Genomic DNA, 16,273 nt, shown 5'->3' on the forward strand with positions numbered 1-16,273 from the left:
TCTCCTCTGCACCCTTTCTAATCCAGGCAGCATCCTGGTGAATCTCCTCTGCACCCTCTCTAATCCAGGCAGCATCCTGGTGAATCTCCTCTGCACCCTCTCTAATCCAGGCAGCATCCTGGTGAATCTCCTCTGCACCCTCTCTAATCCAGGCAGCATCCTGGTGAATCTCCTCTGCACCCTCTCTAATCCAGGCAGCATCCTGGTGAATCTCCTCCGCACCCTCTCTAATCCAGGCAGCATCCTGGTGAATCTCCTCCGCACCCTCTCTAATCCAGGCAGAATCCTGGTGAATCTCCTCTGCACCCTCTCTAATCCAAGCAGCATCCTGGTGAATCTCCTCTGCACCCTCTCTAATCCAGGCAGCATCCTGGTGAATCTCCTCCGCACCCTCTCTAATCCAGGCAGCATCCTGGTGAATCTCCTCTGCACCCTCTCTAATCCAGGCAGCATCCTGGTGAATCTCCTCTGCACCCTCTCTAATCCAGGCAGCATCCTGGTGAATCTCCTCTGTACCCTCTCTAAAGCTTCTGCACCCTTCCTGTAATGAGGCAGCTAGAACTGTGCACAAGTGTGGTCCAGCCAGAGTTTGATAGAGCTGCTCTAGAGCTCGACCCTCTGACTAATGAGTTGGGATATTGTGTAGTAGTTGTACACAATTGTAAGTTGGCGAGTTTGCGTTGTAAGTGCACCTTCTGCTAAATGTCAATCTTCTAAAATTAATTTATTTGTGGAAATATTAGTTCATGTGTTGTATGGGAGTTATCTGTACTGCGTTGTGCACCTTGGTCCAGAACAGAGTTTCTCAGCCTTTTTTATGCCGTGAACCAATACGGACCCCAGCTTGGGAACATCTCCTATAGACCTCGTTTCGTTTGGGTGGTATATGGTTGATCGACAACAAACTAACTTCAACTACAGAATCAGATTAGGTTTAATATCACTGGGAAATGTGTTGTTTTGTGGCAGCAGTACAGTGCAATGCATAATAATGAAATCTGTAAATTACGGTGAGTTAACATTGAATTGCCTTGAATTAAGTAGCTCAAGAAGAGAGTGAAAAGGAGAAATAATACTGAGGTAGTGTACACAGGTTGATTGTCCATTCGGAAAGCTGATGGCAGAGGGGAAGTAGCTGCCCCCAAGGCATTAACAATATTTAAAAGGCACTTGGGCAGGGACATAGTTTGGAAAGGTTTCGTACAGGGGTTCCCAACCTGTGGTCTACAGACCACTTAATGGTATTTGTCTATGGTTGGGAATGCCCGGGTTAGAGGGATTTGGGCCAAACGTTGGCAAATGCAGCTGACTTAGGTACGGAAATCTAGGTGCGCGTGCTTCGTCCCGTTGGGCCAAAGCCCTGTTTCTCACCTGTGTAATTTTGCTAAAACTTTCACCCTACCTGTTGTTCCGTAGGATGTGCCTGATCCAGCACCCACCAACGGACTTAATTTAAACCTGAGTTCATGCAGGTCGCTGTCTCTGCTCTTTCCCCCTTTCAACCCCTGCCTGTGGTCCCAGACCTTCACTCCTTTGGCTTTCAAATTCCCGTCCTTGTTTCCTGATCCCGATGTGAAAGTCAGCTTTCCCTCCTCCAGCCATACAGCCTCCGAGGTCTGCACATCTGATTTCCAGCCGGTCCAGACTTCCATCACTACTCCAGAGGCCGTGCCTTCAACTGAATTCAAAATCTCCACCCTAATCCCCGTCCATTCCCAGAGATACAACGGATCCAGAGGCTGGAATCGTATTCCAACTGTCACTGGTTAATCTGTTCTGTAACTTACAATATTTAATATTAATGCACCTTAGTTTGTAATGTATGTGTGATTCACCTGTAGACTTTGTCCATAACTTGATAAATTATCGTGGGTTATGTGTGCCACTGTGCTAAACGCCCTGGTTTGGAAAATGTCTAATTTCTATACATTATATGACTATATATGTTACGTACATTTACAGTTAAATGCCAATAAACTTGTCTTGAATGTGGAGCAACAAACGATCTGCTGGCAGAACTCAGCGGGTCGAGCCGCACCTGTGGGGGGGAGGGGGGCGAGTGGACAGGTGAAAGGTCATGGTCCGAACCGTCGACTCTCCGTTTCCCTCCACAGAGGCTGCCTGACCCTCCGTGTTCCTTTAGAAACCCCTCCCCTCTGGCCAGGATTGACATTTTCAGTGGCAGAGCCGGTTTATATGATGCTCTTGAAGTACTTCAGGATGAAAGAAGTTGGAGATATTTGTGATACGGTTAATGGTTAGAGTGACACGATTACAGCTCGTGGGGGGGGGGGGGGGTGTGAGAGACCTTGTGCAGTCGAGTATCGCCCGTTGGCACAGTTCCCTCATACAGTATGGAACCAGACGCTCAGCCCATCGAGTGTATCAGTACTTGGGTTTTCAGAAGGCCTTTGACAAGGTGCCACACATGAGGCTGCTTAACATGCTGTGAGCCCGTGGTATTACAGGAAAGATTCTGGCATGGATAGAGCCTTGGCTGATCGGCAGGAGGCAAAGAGTGGGAACAAAGGGAGCCTTTTCTGGCTGGTTGCCAGTGACTAGTGGTGTTCCACAGGGGTCTGTGTTGGGACCGATTCTTTTTACATTATATGTCAACGATACGGACAACAGAATTGGCAGGAGGGTCCTGACGAAGGGTCTCGGCCCAAAACGTCGACAGTGCTTCTCCTTATAGATGCTGCCTGGCCTGCTGTGTTCCACCAGCATTCTGTGTGTGTTGTTTGAATTTCCAGCATCTGCAGATTTCCTCGTGTTAGGACAACAGAATTAATGGTTTTGTTGCAAGGTTTGCAGATGATATGAAGATAGCTGCAAGGGCAGATAGTTTTGAGGAAGTAGAGAGGCTACAGAGGATTTAAGACCGATTAGGAGAATGGCAAAGAAATGGCAGATGGAATACAGTGTCAGAAAGTGTATGGCAATGCACGTTGGTCGAAGAAATGAAAGGGTTGACTATTTTCTAATGGAGAGAAAATACAAAGAGAGGTGCGAAGGGACTTGGGAGACCTGTGCAGGATTGCCTAAAGGTTAACTTGCAGGTTGAGCCTATGGTGAGGAAGGCATTTGGTGAGTTAGCGTTCATTTCGAGAGGACTGGAATATAAAAGCAAGGATGTAATGTTAAGACCTGCTAAAGCTCTGGTGATGCCTCACTTGGAGTATTGTGGGCAGTTTTGGGCCTCTTACAAAGAACATTCTGAAACTGGAGAGGGTTCAAAGGTGTTTGACAAAAACGATTCGAGGCTGAATGGCTTGTCTTATGAAGAGTGTTTGCTGACTCTGGGCCTGTATTCACTGGAATTCGGAAGAATGAATGGGTGACCTCATTGAAACCTATTGAATCATGAAGGGCCTTGACAGTGGACGTGGAGAGGATGTTTCCTACGGTGGGAGAGTCAAAGAACTGAGAACACAGCTTCAGAATAGTGGGGTGTCCTTTTAGAACGGAAGTGAAAAGGAATTTCTTTAGCCAGAGAGTGGTGAATCTGTGGAATTCTTCGCCACAGGCAGCTGTGGAGACCAAGTCATTGTGTATATTCAAAGCAGAGGTTGATAGGTTCTTAATTGGTCAGGACATAAAGGGATACGGGGAGAAGGCAGGAGATTGGGGCTGAGAGGGAAATGGATCAGCCATGATGAAATGGCGGAGCAGACTCGATGGGACAAACGGCCTGTCTTATGGTCTCGTGGTCTTAACACCCATCTACACTCATCCTGTTTTCTTCTCGCTACATTCCGATCATCGCCTCCCCCATCTCACCCACACAACCGGGGCTGTTCATAGAGGCCAATTAAACCTCCAACCCGCGGTTCTTTTGGACGGGAGTGTCGTGACAAGCTAACCGGCCTCTGCCAACTGGTGCCCGTTCCACCATCGCACTTTATTAATCTGTGCGCAAGACGAGCAGCCCGGCCGCTGTCGCTGAACTGTTCTCCCCGTGCACAAGGGAACGAGACTGAGCTGTCAGACTCGCCGACGACAGAGAGATTCCACCGGGATTTGAACTCGGATCACTGGATTCACAGTCCCCAGTGATGACCATTGGAGTCTGTTTGTGAATTTCGAAAATAATATTGACCTTCCCCCACCTTTTTATTCCGGCATCTTCCCCCTTCCTTCTCAATCCTGACGAAGGGTCTCAGCCTATCCATTTCCATTGATGCTGCCTGACGTGCTGAGGCCCTGGGTGTTACTATTGCCCTCGGTGCCGTGACGGTGTTTACTGAATTGCAACTTGGGCTTCAGTTTGCTTCCACGACTTAGAATGAGTCGTTGCAAATGACAGGCCATGGTCCTACAGCGGCTGAGGTATTGGCTCAAAGAGTCTCACATTTCAGATTCAGAGTTATTTATCAAAACATACGGTGAAATGTGCAGTTTGCGACAACGACCAACACAGTCTGACGACGTGCTGTGGACAGCTTGCATGTTTGTGAAGAATAAGAATTTCAGGATGTATATTGAATACATTTCTCTGATATTAAACGTACCTATTGAACCTATGGAAACCCTCTCGCGGTCACAAGCTCCGTACAGACAGGAGCAGATGTCTGAACCCGGGTCACTCACTGCCGTGCCCCCATTTGAAACCGTACAAAGATCCAGCAGAGTTTCCCTGTGTCTCTAATAATGTCAAGAGTTGTGTTTCCGACCGGGCACTGTGATTTTCAGTGATAGGCCCATCCTTGTCCACAAGCCCCTCTCTTCCTGAATGCCTTTTCAGAACTGCCTAAATGACCTCTACCAAAATACTTCACCCTCGTATTTCTTTACCATCAGATTTCTGAACGGTCCGTAAACACGACCTCACTGTTGTATGGATTATTTATTTATTAGTTTGGTTTTGCACTGCATTGCTGCTGTGAAACAACAGATTTCACATATCATCGGAGGTGATAAACATTTTCTGTATTTGACACCCAACAACTGTCATTTGAGATGCTGGGACATTTATCGTATTATTGGGTGGATTCTTAGAGTCACAGAGAAATACAGCACAGAATCTGGTCCTTCGGCCCAACTAGTCCATGCAAAATCATTTAAACACACGACTCTCATCGACCCACACCCGGACCATAGACCCCATATCCCTCCCATCCATGTACCTATCCAAACTTCTCCCTGGTCCCATCAACCCACAACCGGACCATAGACCCCATACCCCTCCCAAACGTGTACCTCTCCAAACTTCTCCCTGGTCCCATCGACCCACACCCAGACCATAGACCCCATACCCCTCCCATCCATGTACATCCAAACTTCTCCCTGATCCCATCGACCCACACCCGGACCATAGACCCCATACCCCCCCATCCATGTACATCCAAACTTCTCCCTGGTCCCATCGACCCACACCCGGACCATAGAACCCATACCCCTCCCATCCATGCACCTATCCAAACTTCTCCCTGGTCCCATCAACCCACACCCGGACCACAGACCCCATACCCCTCCTATCCATGTACCTATCCAAACTTCTCCCTGGTCCCATCGACCCACACCCGGACCACAGACCCCATACCCCTCCCATCCATGTACCTATCCAAACTTCTCCCTGGTCCCATCAACCCACACCCGGACCATAGACCCCATACCCCTCCCATCCATGTACATCCAAACTTCTCCCTGGTCCCATCGACCCACACCCGGACCACAGACCCCATACCCCTCCCATCCATGTACCTATCCAAACTTCTCCCTGGTCCCATCAACCCACACCCGGACCATAGACCCCATACCCCTCCCATCCATGTACCTATCCAAACTTCTCCCTGGTCCCATCAACCCACACCCGGACCATAGACCCCATACCCCTCCCATCCATGTACATCCAAACTTCTCCCTGGTCCCATCGACCCACACCCGGACCATAGATCCCATACCCCTCCCATCCATGTACCTATCCAAACTTCTCCCTGATCCCATCGACCCACACCCAGACCATAGACCCCATACCCCTCCCATCCATGTACATCCAAACTTCTCCCTGGTCCCATCAACCCACACCCGGACCACAGACCCCATACCCCTCCCATCCATGTACCTATCCAAACTTCTCCCTGGTCCCATCGACCCACACCTGGACCACAGACCCCATACCCCTCCCATCGATGTACCTATCCAAACTTCTCCCTGGTCCCATCGACCCACACCTGGACCACAGACCCCATACCCCTCCCATCCATGTACAACCACACTTCTCCCTGGTCCCATCGACCCACACCCAGACCATAGACCCCATACCCCTCCCATCCATGTACCTATCCAAACTTCTCCCTGGTCCCATCGACCCACACCCAGACCATAGACCCCATACCCCTCCCATCCATGTACATCCAAACTTCTCCCTGGTCCCATCAACCCACACCCGGACCATAGACCCCATACCCCTCCCATCCATGTACCTATCCAAACTTCTCCCTGGTCCCATCGACCCACACCTGGACCACAGACCCCATACCCCTCCCATCGATGTACCTATCCAAACTTCTCCCTGGTCCCATCGACCCACACCTGGACCACAGACCCCATACCCCTCCCATCCATGTACAACCACACTTCTCCCTGGTCCCATCGACCCACACCCAGACCATAGACCCCATACCCCTCCCATCCATGTACCTATCCAAACTTCTCCCTGGTCCCATCGACCCACACCCAGACCATAGACCCCATACCCCTCCCATCCATGTACCTATCCAAACTTCTCCCTGGTCCCATCGACCCACACCCGGACCATAGACCCCATACCCCTCCCATCCATGTACCTATCCAAACTTCTCCCTGGTCCCATCGACCCACACCCAGACCATAGACCCCATACCCCTCCCATCCATGTACCTATCCAAACTTCTCCCTGGTCCCATCGACCCACACCCAGACCATAGACCCCATACCCCTCCCATCCATGTACATCCAAACTTCTCCCTGGTCCCATCGACCCACAACCGGACCATAGACCCCATACCCCTCCCATCCATGTACATCCAAACTTCTCCCTGGTCCCATCGACCCACACCCGGACCATAGACCCCATACCCCTCCCATCCATGTACATCCAAACTTCTCCCTGGTCCCATCGACCCACACCCGGACCATAGACCCCATATCCCTCCCATCCATGTACCTATCCAAACTTCACCCTGGTCCCATCGACCCACACCCGGACCATAGACCCCATACCCCTCCCATCCATGTACCTATCCAAACTTCTCCCTGGTCCCATCAACCCACACCCGGACCATAGACCCCATACCCCTCCCATCCATGTACATCCAAACTTCTCCCTGGTCCCATCGACCCACACCCGGACCATAGACCCCATACCCCTCCCATCCATGTACATCCAAACTTCTCCCTGGTCCCATCGACCCACACCCGGACCATAGACCCCATACCCCTCCCATCCATGTACATCCAAACTTCTCCCTGGTCCCATCGACCCACACCCGGACCATAGACCCCATACCCCTCCCATCCATGTACATCCAAACTTCTCCCTGGTCCCATCGACCCACACCCGGACCATAGACCCCATACCCCTCCCATCCACGTACCTATCCAAACTTCTCCCTGGTCCCATCAACCCACACCCGGACCATAGACCCCATACCCCTCCCATCCATGTACCTATCCAAACTTCTCCCTGGTCCCATCGACCCACACCCGGACCATAGACCCCATACCCCTCCCATCCATGTACCTATCCAAACTCCTCCCTGGTCCCATCGACCCACACCCGGACCATAGACCCCATACCCCTCCCATCCATGTACCTATCCAAACTTCTCCCTGGTCCCATCGACCCACACCCGGACCATAGACCCCATACCCCTCCCATCCATGTACCTATCCAAACTTCTCCCTGGTCCCATCGACCCACACCCGGACCATAGACCCCATACCCCTCCCATCCATGTACCTATCCAAACTCCTCCCTGGTCCCATCGACCCACACCCGGACCATAGACCCCATACCCCTCCCATCCATGTACCTATCCAAACTTCTCCCTGGTCCCATCGACCCACACCCGGACCATAGACCCCATACCCCTCCCATCCATGTACCTCCAGACTTCTCTTAAATGTTGAAATCAAGCTTGCACGGTAGTGTAGTGGTTAACACAACGGTTTACAGTACCAGTGAACAGGTTCAATTCATCTCCGCTGCCTGTAGGGGTTTGTACGTTCTCCCCCTGGCCATGTGTGTTTCCTCTGGGTACTCTGACTTCCTTCCACAGTCCAAAGTCTTTCCGCTTGGTCAGTTAATTACTCGTTGTGATTAGGCGAGGGTTAAATTGGGGGTTGCTGGGTAACATGGCTGGAAGGATCTGTTCTGCGCTGTATCTCAATAAATAAGTAAATATTTCGCCTTTCACCCTCTAACCCTCGCGGCTGTGCGTGCGTTGGCTGAATCCACTGTCGTAGTAGTCTCTTTAAACACAAGAGGTTCTGCAGATGCTGGAAGTCCAGAGTAACACACACAAGATGGGGACTGTGAGAGGGAAAGGGTTCGAGGGAGGGTCTGGGGAGGTCGGAGGGCCGGGTTAGACTCAACGGGGTGAATGGTGCGATCGAGGTCCCACTGTGGGGACGTGCAGAGTGTATCACCCACCGGGTTCCCTCCCCAGGCCCACACCTCGCCCCTTGGACATTGAGGGGTGTAGCTGTCCGGCGGGGGGGGGGGGGGGTGGTACTGCTGACCGATGCCCCCACACCCAGATGACTGTTGTGTCCGCCTCCACTAGGAATCGACAACCAGACTGTGTTGGCCGTGCAGTCACTTCTGGACAGTCAGGGAGCAACCTCAGAGCCCGGGACCCAGGGGGTGACCACTGGTATCCAGTCTCTGGGTGAGTGACATGGGGGGGGTCTGGGGATTCAGTTACCCCCCCTTACCCCAACCTTACTTCCTAACACCATCACACCACTTAATCCAGCCTTCTCCCACCAGTCCCATCATGTGTACATTCATGACCCCGTCCCCCGTGATCTGTCTGAACCCCCGCAGCCATGTCTCTGATGACCCTGTCCCTGATCCTCGGAGACCGTCTCTGACCTCCTCAATCCTGTCTCTGACCCCCACCAGCACATCTCTGAACCCCTGTGAACCCACCCCTGACGCCTTGAACCCATCCCTGAATCCCCACGACCCCTGACCCTTCTCTGACACCACAAACTGTTTCTGACTTGGTGATCTCTCTGACCCCTTGACCCCTTCTCTGTCCCTCGCGAACTGTCTGATCCTCTGCGATCTGTGTGACCTGTCTGAACCCTGCGACACCCTCGCCCCCTCTCTGGACCCTCCCTGACCCATGTCTGACCCCGCAGATGAGGAGGACGTCTTTCTTTGTGGAAGATGCAAGAAACAGTTCAACTCGCTGCCGAGCTTCGTTTGCCACAAGCGGGACCAGTGCCCGGGGGGTGGGGGGCCGTCGCTGGCCTCCGTCTCGCTCGCCCCCAGCGGCCCCTACACCTCCGTCCCCACCCTCAGCACCGGACCACCCCCACCCGTCAGCCGCCAGGTAGGGGAGGATGTTGACATCGTGGTTTGAGGGGATAGTGGTGGCCTGTGGTTTTCGCAGTGTGGGTGGGTGTCCTCTTCAACACCTCTCCTCTCCTCACCCACCCCCTCCCCTCCTCCCCACCCACCCTCTCCCCTCCTCCTCACCCACCCTTCCCCTCCTCCCTCACCGCCTCCCCTCCTCCCTCACCCACCCTCCCCTCCTCCCTCCCCCACCCCTCCCCTCCTTCCTACCCACCCCCTCCTCTCCTCCCTCACCCACCCCCTCCCTTCCTCCCCCACCCCTTCACCTCCCTCACCCACCCCCTCACCCACCCCCTCCCCACCGCCTCCCCTCCTCCCTCACCCACCCCCTCCCCTCCTCCCTCACCCACTGCCTCCCCTCCTCCCTGCCCTCTCCCCTCCCTCCTCCCCCACCCTTCTCCCCCACCCTCTCATCTCCAGCCCTTTATCAGCACTCAACACTCATCCTCATCCCCACCCTCTCCCTCCCCTCCCCTCCCCTCCCCTGCATTCACCTTCATTCTCTCCTGGATGGTGAGGCTTTATTTGGGCCTGGTGTTGGGTGGTGTGGAGTAAGGATGGGGGGGGCAGGAGGGAGCGAGGTGAGGAGGGTGGATGGGTGAGGGGGGGAGGTTATTATCTGTGAGGAGTGTGGGGGGGATTATTCCAGCATGAGGGGCCCGGGGCGGGGTGGGAGGGTTGTTGGGGGGGAGGTTGGGAGAATTAGCCCCTTCACACTGCATCTTTGTGACATTAACCAGATCTTTCTCGTCTGCCCCTTTCTTACTCTGTGTGTGTTTGTGTGTGTGTGTGTGTGTGTCTGCCTCTTCCCCTCCCCTATCTCTCTCCTCCCCCCGTGTCTCTATCTGAGTGTGTCTGTCTCTCTCCCCCCTCCACCTCTCTCCCTCCCTACCCTCTGTTTCTCCCCCTTTCCTTCTGCCCTCCTGACCGTCCTCTCCCTTTCTGCCCCTCACTCTCTCTCCCCCTTTTGTCTCCCTCCACCTCCCCCCTCTCTTTCGCTCTCTGTCTCACCCTCTCTCGACTGTCCTCCAGCAAGTCCCCACCTACATCACAGTGCCTCACTCGCCGCTCACACAGGCCCTTCTCCAAGGTAACGTCGTGGTGAGTGACGACGTTCTGATGTCAGCCATGTCAGCCTTCACCTCCCTGGACCAGACGCTGCCTACGCAGGTAGGCCGCAGCCCCACCCTCACTGCACAGTTCCGGGGAGGGGTGCGGGAGCAGTGTTGGGGGGGGTTATTTTTGACCAAGGGTTGGGGAGGACGAAAGGGAGTGGTAGGGTGCAGTGTTGGGGGGTTAATTTTGACCACGGATGGGGAGGATGAAAGGGAAGGTGTGGGAGTGTGGGTTATCGTTGGCCATGGGTGGGGAAGGGGAGTGTGGATTGGAGGGGGTTGGGGAGGATTGATTTCGATTTTTGGTGAGCGGGTTGGTGGGGCTACCCTGAGCTCAATGGATACTGTAAAACTGTTCAGAGTTTGTGATACCTCCTCCTGACACGGATGTCAAACATACTCTCTCTTTATTAACAACCCATGCAAAATGCTGGAGGAACTCAGCAGGCCAGGCAGCATCTATGGAAAGAAAGTACAGTCGATATTTCGGGCCAAGACCCTTCATCAGAGCTGTTCATAGATGCTACATGGCCTGCTGAGTTCCTCCAGCATTTTGTGTGTGTTGCTTGGATTTCCAGCATCTGCAGATTTTCTTTTGTTTGTAATTTGACTCTCTTTCTAAGTCCCAGTTTACATCCTGTTTAGCATTTGGATACATGTCACTGGTTAAATATTTAATCGTTGGGAAAAACTAAGCACATTTCCACATGGAAATCTCCTTGCCCATCTAGTAAGCCTCTGCCAGGAATACATTTTGGGTTGGTCAAAGTCCAATTTTGCATTAAGTTCCTGTCCAAGACCTGCATGAGATTCTGGTGAGGGAGGTGGATGTCCATGTGGAGGAAGGAGAAGCTCGTTCCCTCCAAGACTCCAAGGGTTGGCTGTGGATATTGATGCCATACTGTGGGTGTGGGCACTTGGTACATGGGGGAGGGGAGAGATTGGACCGTAAGACTATAAGATATAGGAGCAGAATTAGGCCATTTGGCCCATCGAGTCTGCTCTGCCATTTCATCATGGCTGATCCATTTTCCCTCTCAGCCTCAATCTCATGTCTTCTCCCCGTATCCCTTCAGGCCCTGACTAATCAAGATTCTATCAACCTCTGCCTTAAATATACCCAATGACTTACTGTATATGTTTTTTGATAATAAATTTACTTTGAACTTTTGAGGTCCTGATTAATCAAAAGCCTGTGGACCTCCACTTTCAACATATCCAATGACTTGGTCTCCACAGTTGCTTGTGGCAACAAAATTACAGATTCACCACTCTCTGGCTAAAGAAAATCCTTCTCATCTCTGTTCTAAGTGGATGTCTATCTATTCTGAGGCTGTGTCCTCTGGTCTCAGACTGTCCCACCATAGAAAACACTGAGGCCTTTCAACATTCGATAGGTTTCAATGAGATCCCCCTCATTCTTCTGAATTCCAGTGAGTAGAGGCCCAGAGCTGTGAAACGCTCCTCATTTGAAAAGCCTTTCAATCCCAGAATCATTTTCTTATGAATTAATCAGCCACGCAGACTTTGAACGGTAAAATGAACCTGAGGGGGTGAGTGGCTGCACTTCCAGCCGAGGAGGGATCCCCAGGGTCCCTAGTTCCTCGATCCACGGAGAACAGGCAACAGACCCCTGCTGGGAGAAAAGGTTTGAGGGGGCGAACAGCTGGTGGAGGGGGAATTTCTGAGGATGCACCACTGAGGGAGGAATATCAGGGGTTTGGTCACTTGGGGGAGAAGTTCGGGGGAGGGGACCCCAAGGAGGAAGGAATATCTGGGGACGGACCCCTAATGGAGAGGGAACGTCTAGGGGATGGACCCCTGGTGGAGAGGGAATGTCTAGGAGACGGTCCTTGGAGTGGGGAAGAAGGTCTGGGTTGATAGCTAATGGTGGAGGAGGGGGAAGTTGTGGAGGAATGAATCCTTGGATGTAGGGTGATAGATCAGAGGGGTGGAGGGGGAAGATCTGAAGGATGGACACCTGGGAAGGCAAAAAATTCTAGGTATTTGGAACCCAGGGTGTGGTCTGGGGTGTTGGACCTCTTCGGAAGAAGAGAGCTTGGAGGGTTGAAACTATGGTGTGGGGAAGGTTGACGGACACACCCCCTGGGAAGATCTAGGTGGTTGGAACCCTGGTGGTGGGGGAGGACTGCAGTGTCGGACCTCTTCGGTAGGGGAAGGTTTAGGGGACAGACCATTGGTGTGGGGAAGGTCAGGTGACAATCTGGTGGACACGTCCCACACGGGCCTCCACTCTCGTCACTCCTCCTAGATCTCCATCAGATGTTGGGCCTTCCTCCTGGGAACTAACCCCTGATCATCTTGTGTTCCATCCCCTTCCCCCGTGCCCTGCAGAGCAGTCACAACGTGCACCCAGTCACCTCCTACATCACCCCTCCTCCACCCCCTCCCCAGCCTGCAGCCGTCTCCATGACACCCAGCTCCAGCGGCAGCTCGGCGATCCAGGTCTACAGCGCACTGCCCCCCTTGACCGGAAACTCCTCCGACGGATCTTCGCTGGCAATGCCTCACTTCCAGGTAGTGAGCCGCTCGCTGGGCGGGTGGGCAGGCGGGGGGGGGGCTGATCTCGGCATCTGTGGGGAGGGCGAGGTGGACAGAGGTGGCGAGGGCGAGAACCTATGGAACCATATAGCTCAGAAATGGGCCCTTCAGCCCATCTTGTTCATGCTGACCCCGAATCGCACCCACACTGATCCTATTTGCTGGCATGGGCTCCAGATTAACCAGACTCAGAAACAGTTACTTTCCCCAAGCAGTACGACTTAGCGACACCTCCACCCACTAAACCACCTTCCCACACCCCCAACCACCACTACTTTATCATCTCCTCTCAGTACAGACACTCCTGTGCCAAGTGTCACTTTAGGGACACACAATCAGTCCATGTACATAACCCATCTTATATATTGTGGGTTTTTTTGTTGTTACATGCTTTATCTTATTGTGTATGCTTTTGGTATTGCATCAGATCCGGAGTAACAATTATTTTGTTTCCTTTACACTTGTGCACTGGAAATGACATTAAACAATCTTGAATCTTTACCACTCTACACTTTTCATATCCAAGTGCCTGTCCAAATGTCCGTATCTCCCCTCTCACCCTAAACACAGGCTCTCTAGTCTGTTTGTTTATTTAGAGATCCACCCCAGAATCAGGTTCAGTATCACTGGCATATGTCACGAAACTTGTCGTCATTGCGGTAGCAGTACACTGCAATATGTTATATAAAGAGAAACTGGAGAACAGGAAGTAATTAAATTCAATATGTAGTGTCAAAATAAAAATAAAAAAAGTAGTGAGGTCGTGTTCGAAGCTTCAATGTCCATTTAGGAATCGGGTGGCAGAGGGGAAGAAGCTGTTCCTGAATCACTGAGTGTGTGCCTTCAGGCTCCTGTACCTCCTCCCTGATGGTAACAATGAGAAGAGGGCATGCCCTGGGTGATGGGGGTCCTGGATGATGGATGCCACTTTTTTTCAGGCATCACTCCTTGAAGATGTCCTGGATACTGTGGAGGCTGGTCCCCGTGATGAGGCTGACTAATTTTACAACACTCTGCAGCTTATTTTGAACCTGTACAGTAGCTTCCCCCCCCCCCCCCACCACCTCCCACCACCTGCATACCAGACAGTGGTGCAGCCAGTTAGAATGCTCTCCATGGGTACGTCTGTAGAAATTTGCCAGTGTCTTTGGTGACGTACCAAATTGCCTCCAGCTCCAGATGAAGTACAGCCGCTGTCGTGTCTTCTTTGTAGCAGCATCGATATGTTGGGCCCAGGATAGATCTTCAGATATTGACACCCTTCTGGCCCAAAGAGCCACCCTGCCCAGCAACCCCACCTATTTAACACTAGTCTGATCACAGGACAATTTGCAATGGCCAGTTAGCATACTGATCAGTACGTCTTTGGACTTTGGGGGATCTGGAGCACTTGGAGGAAGCTCACACACTCCTTACGTACCAACTTCTTACAGATGGAGTCGGAATTGAGCTTTGAACTCCAATGCCCCGAGTTGTAATAGCATTGTGCTAACCGCTACGCTGCTGCTAGACTCCCCTGCACTGGGTGAAAGACTCTGTCTATCTTATCTGTGCCCCCCTTAATTTTATAGACCTGCATAAGGTCACTGCTCAGTCTGCCGAACCCCAGCGAGAATGAACCCAACCGGTGTATCACCGCAGCTCCCATTCCATGCAGTATCCCAGTGAGTCTCTTCTGCAATCTGTCTATTGCTGCCATATCTTCCCTGTAGTGTGCAGACCAGAATTATACACAACACTCGAAGTGTGTTCCAACCAGCGTGTTGTCCTCTTATTCATCTCCTTACGTTTCTGTGGAGCCTTGAGTCTTCAAGGGAGGGTTGTGTGTGTATATTTGTGTGTGTGTGAATGTTCCCTCTAAATTGTAATGACCAGTGTGCATGAAAATCTTATGCCCAGTGACAACAACATATGCAGTGAATAATTTCTTCAATAAAAACAGTATAAATAGGCCAGCTCTAAAATCTGCAGACAAGTCGTTGCAAACTCCACGTTGTCAACACCGTCTGCATCAGAAACTGGAAAAGGAAATGTGAGTGTGTACGATCGTGAAATATCCTCATCATGCCAGTGAGGTAGAGTGTGACAGCCTTTTGTGTGCAGTTTAAATTCCCTTGTGCGCTAGTAGCAGAAGAAGTGTGTGTGCACACGTGTACACCTTAGAGAGGAGTATTGGAGTGTGTATGTGTTCAAATACAAGTTTATTGTCATCTGCCTGTACATACAGTGTATACAACCAAACAAAACCGTTCCCTGGACCACAATACATCTACAAAACATGTATCACACACAGCACGTAAAACAAAATATTACCACAAATAAGTTAACAAAATATAATTCCAAGTGCGTGTATTGCACAGGAAACAGCTCGCTGTCCTAGTGCTGAGACCTGGGTGGTGGCAGGGTATTGATCAGGAGATCCCCTCCCCACACACAGAGCTGGAGGACACTTGGTACTCCTCCCCTCCTGCCTCTGAATCTGTCCTCCGTCGCATCCACAGGTTCCCAGCCAGTGTGTGGAAAGCTCAGCCTTCACCACGCCGCCCGTCTACAGCCCGGGCAAGCAGAGTTTCATGACCAAGACCAGCAGCATCATCGCCGCGCCAGCCCTCAACCCCAGCGCCAACCTCTCTGGCCTCCAGAGCGAGGCGGCCAAGAACAAAGACCCCGCCGGCATCCAGGAAGGTAATTTTATTGATTACATTTAGAGATGCCGCACAGTAACAGCCCAACGAGCACACGCCATCCAATTAAACACGTATCTTTGGAATGTGGGCGTAATCTGGAGCACCCAGAGGGAACCCACGCGGTTACGGGGAGAACGTACAAACTCCTTACAGACAGCAGTGGGAATTGAACCGAAGCCATTGGCGCTAATCACTGTGCTACAGTGACCCTCCCAAGTGAGGGTAAACTCAACACCCCCACCCCACCTTCACTCCGCCTCACGCCCCCACTCCAAAGACTGGGGCACAGAAACACAGGCTGGTTCTCCTCTGCAGTTCTGAGGGAGTGCCACACTGTCAGA

General features: G+C 52.1%; 1 protein-coding gene across 2 annotated transcripts in view; it reads left to right on the forward strand.

Annotated features, from left to right (window-relative positions):
- Nucleotides 1–16,273, forward strand: part of znf341 (zinc finger protein 341) — a 50,445-nt gene that overhangs the window by 5,627 nt on the left and 28,545 nt on the right. The window contains exons 2-6 of one of the 2 annotated variants that reach the window (XM_073062175.1): nt 8,769–8,873; nt 9,352–9,545; nt 10,601–10,738; nt 13,039–13,221; nt 15,747–15,930. In XM_073062175.1, coding sequence (XP_072918276.1) covers nt 8,769–8,873; nt 9,352–9,545; nt 10,601–10,738; nt 13,039–13,221; nt 15,747–15,930 — 804 coding nt within the window. Of the gene's footprint in view, nt 1–8,766; nt 8,874–9,351; nt 9,546–10,600; nt 10,739–13,038; nt 13,222–15,746; nt 15,931–16,273 lie in introns of those variants that run through there. The other variant, XM_073062176.1, reaches the window with a different exon arrangement.

The sequence above is a fragment of the Hemitrygon akajei genome, chromosome 11 (genome assembly GCF_048418815.1).
Source record: "Hemitrygon akajei chromosome 11, sHemAka1.3, whole genome shotgun sequence".
NCBI classification, from domain to species: Eukaryota; Metazoa; Chordata; class Chondrichthyes; order Myliobatiformes; family Dasyatidae; genus Hemitrygon; species Hemitrygon akajei.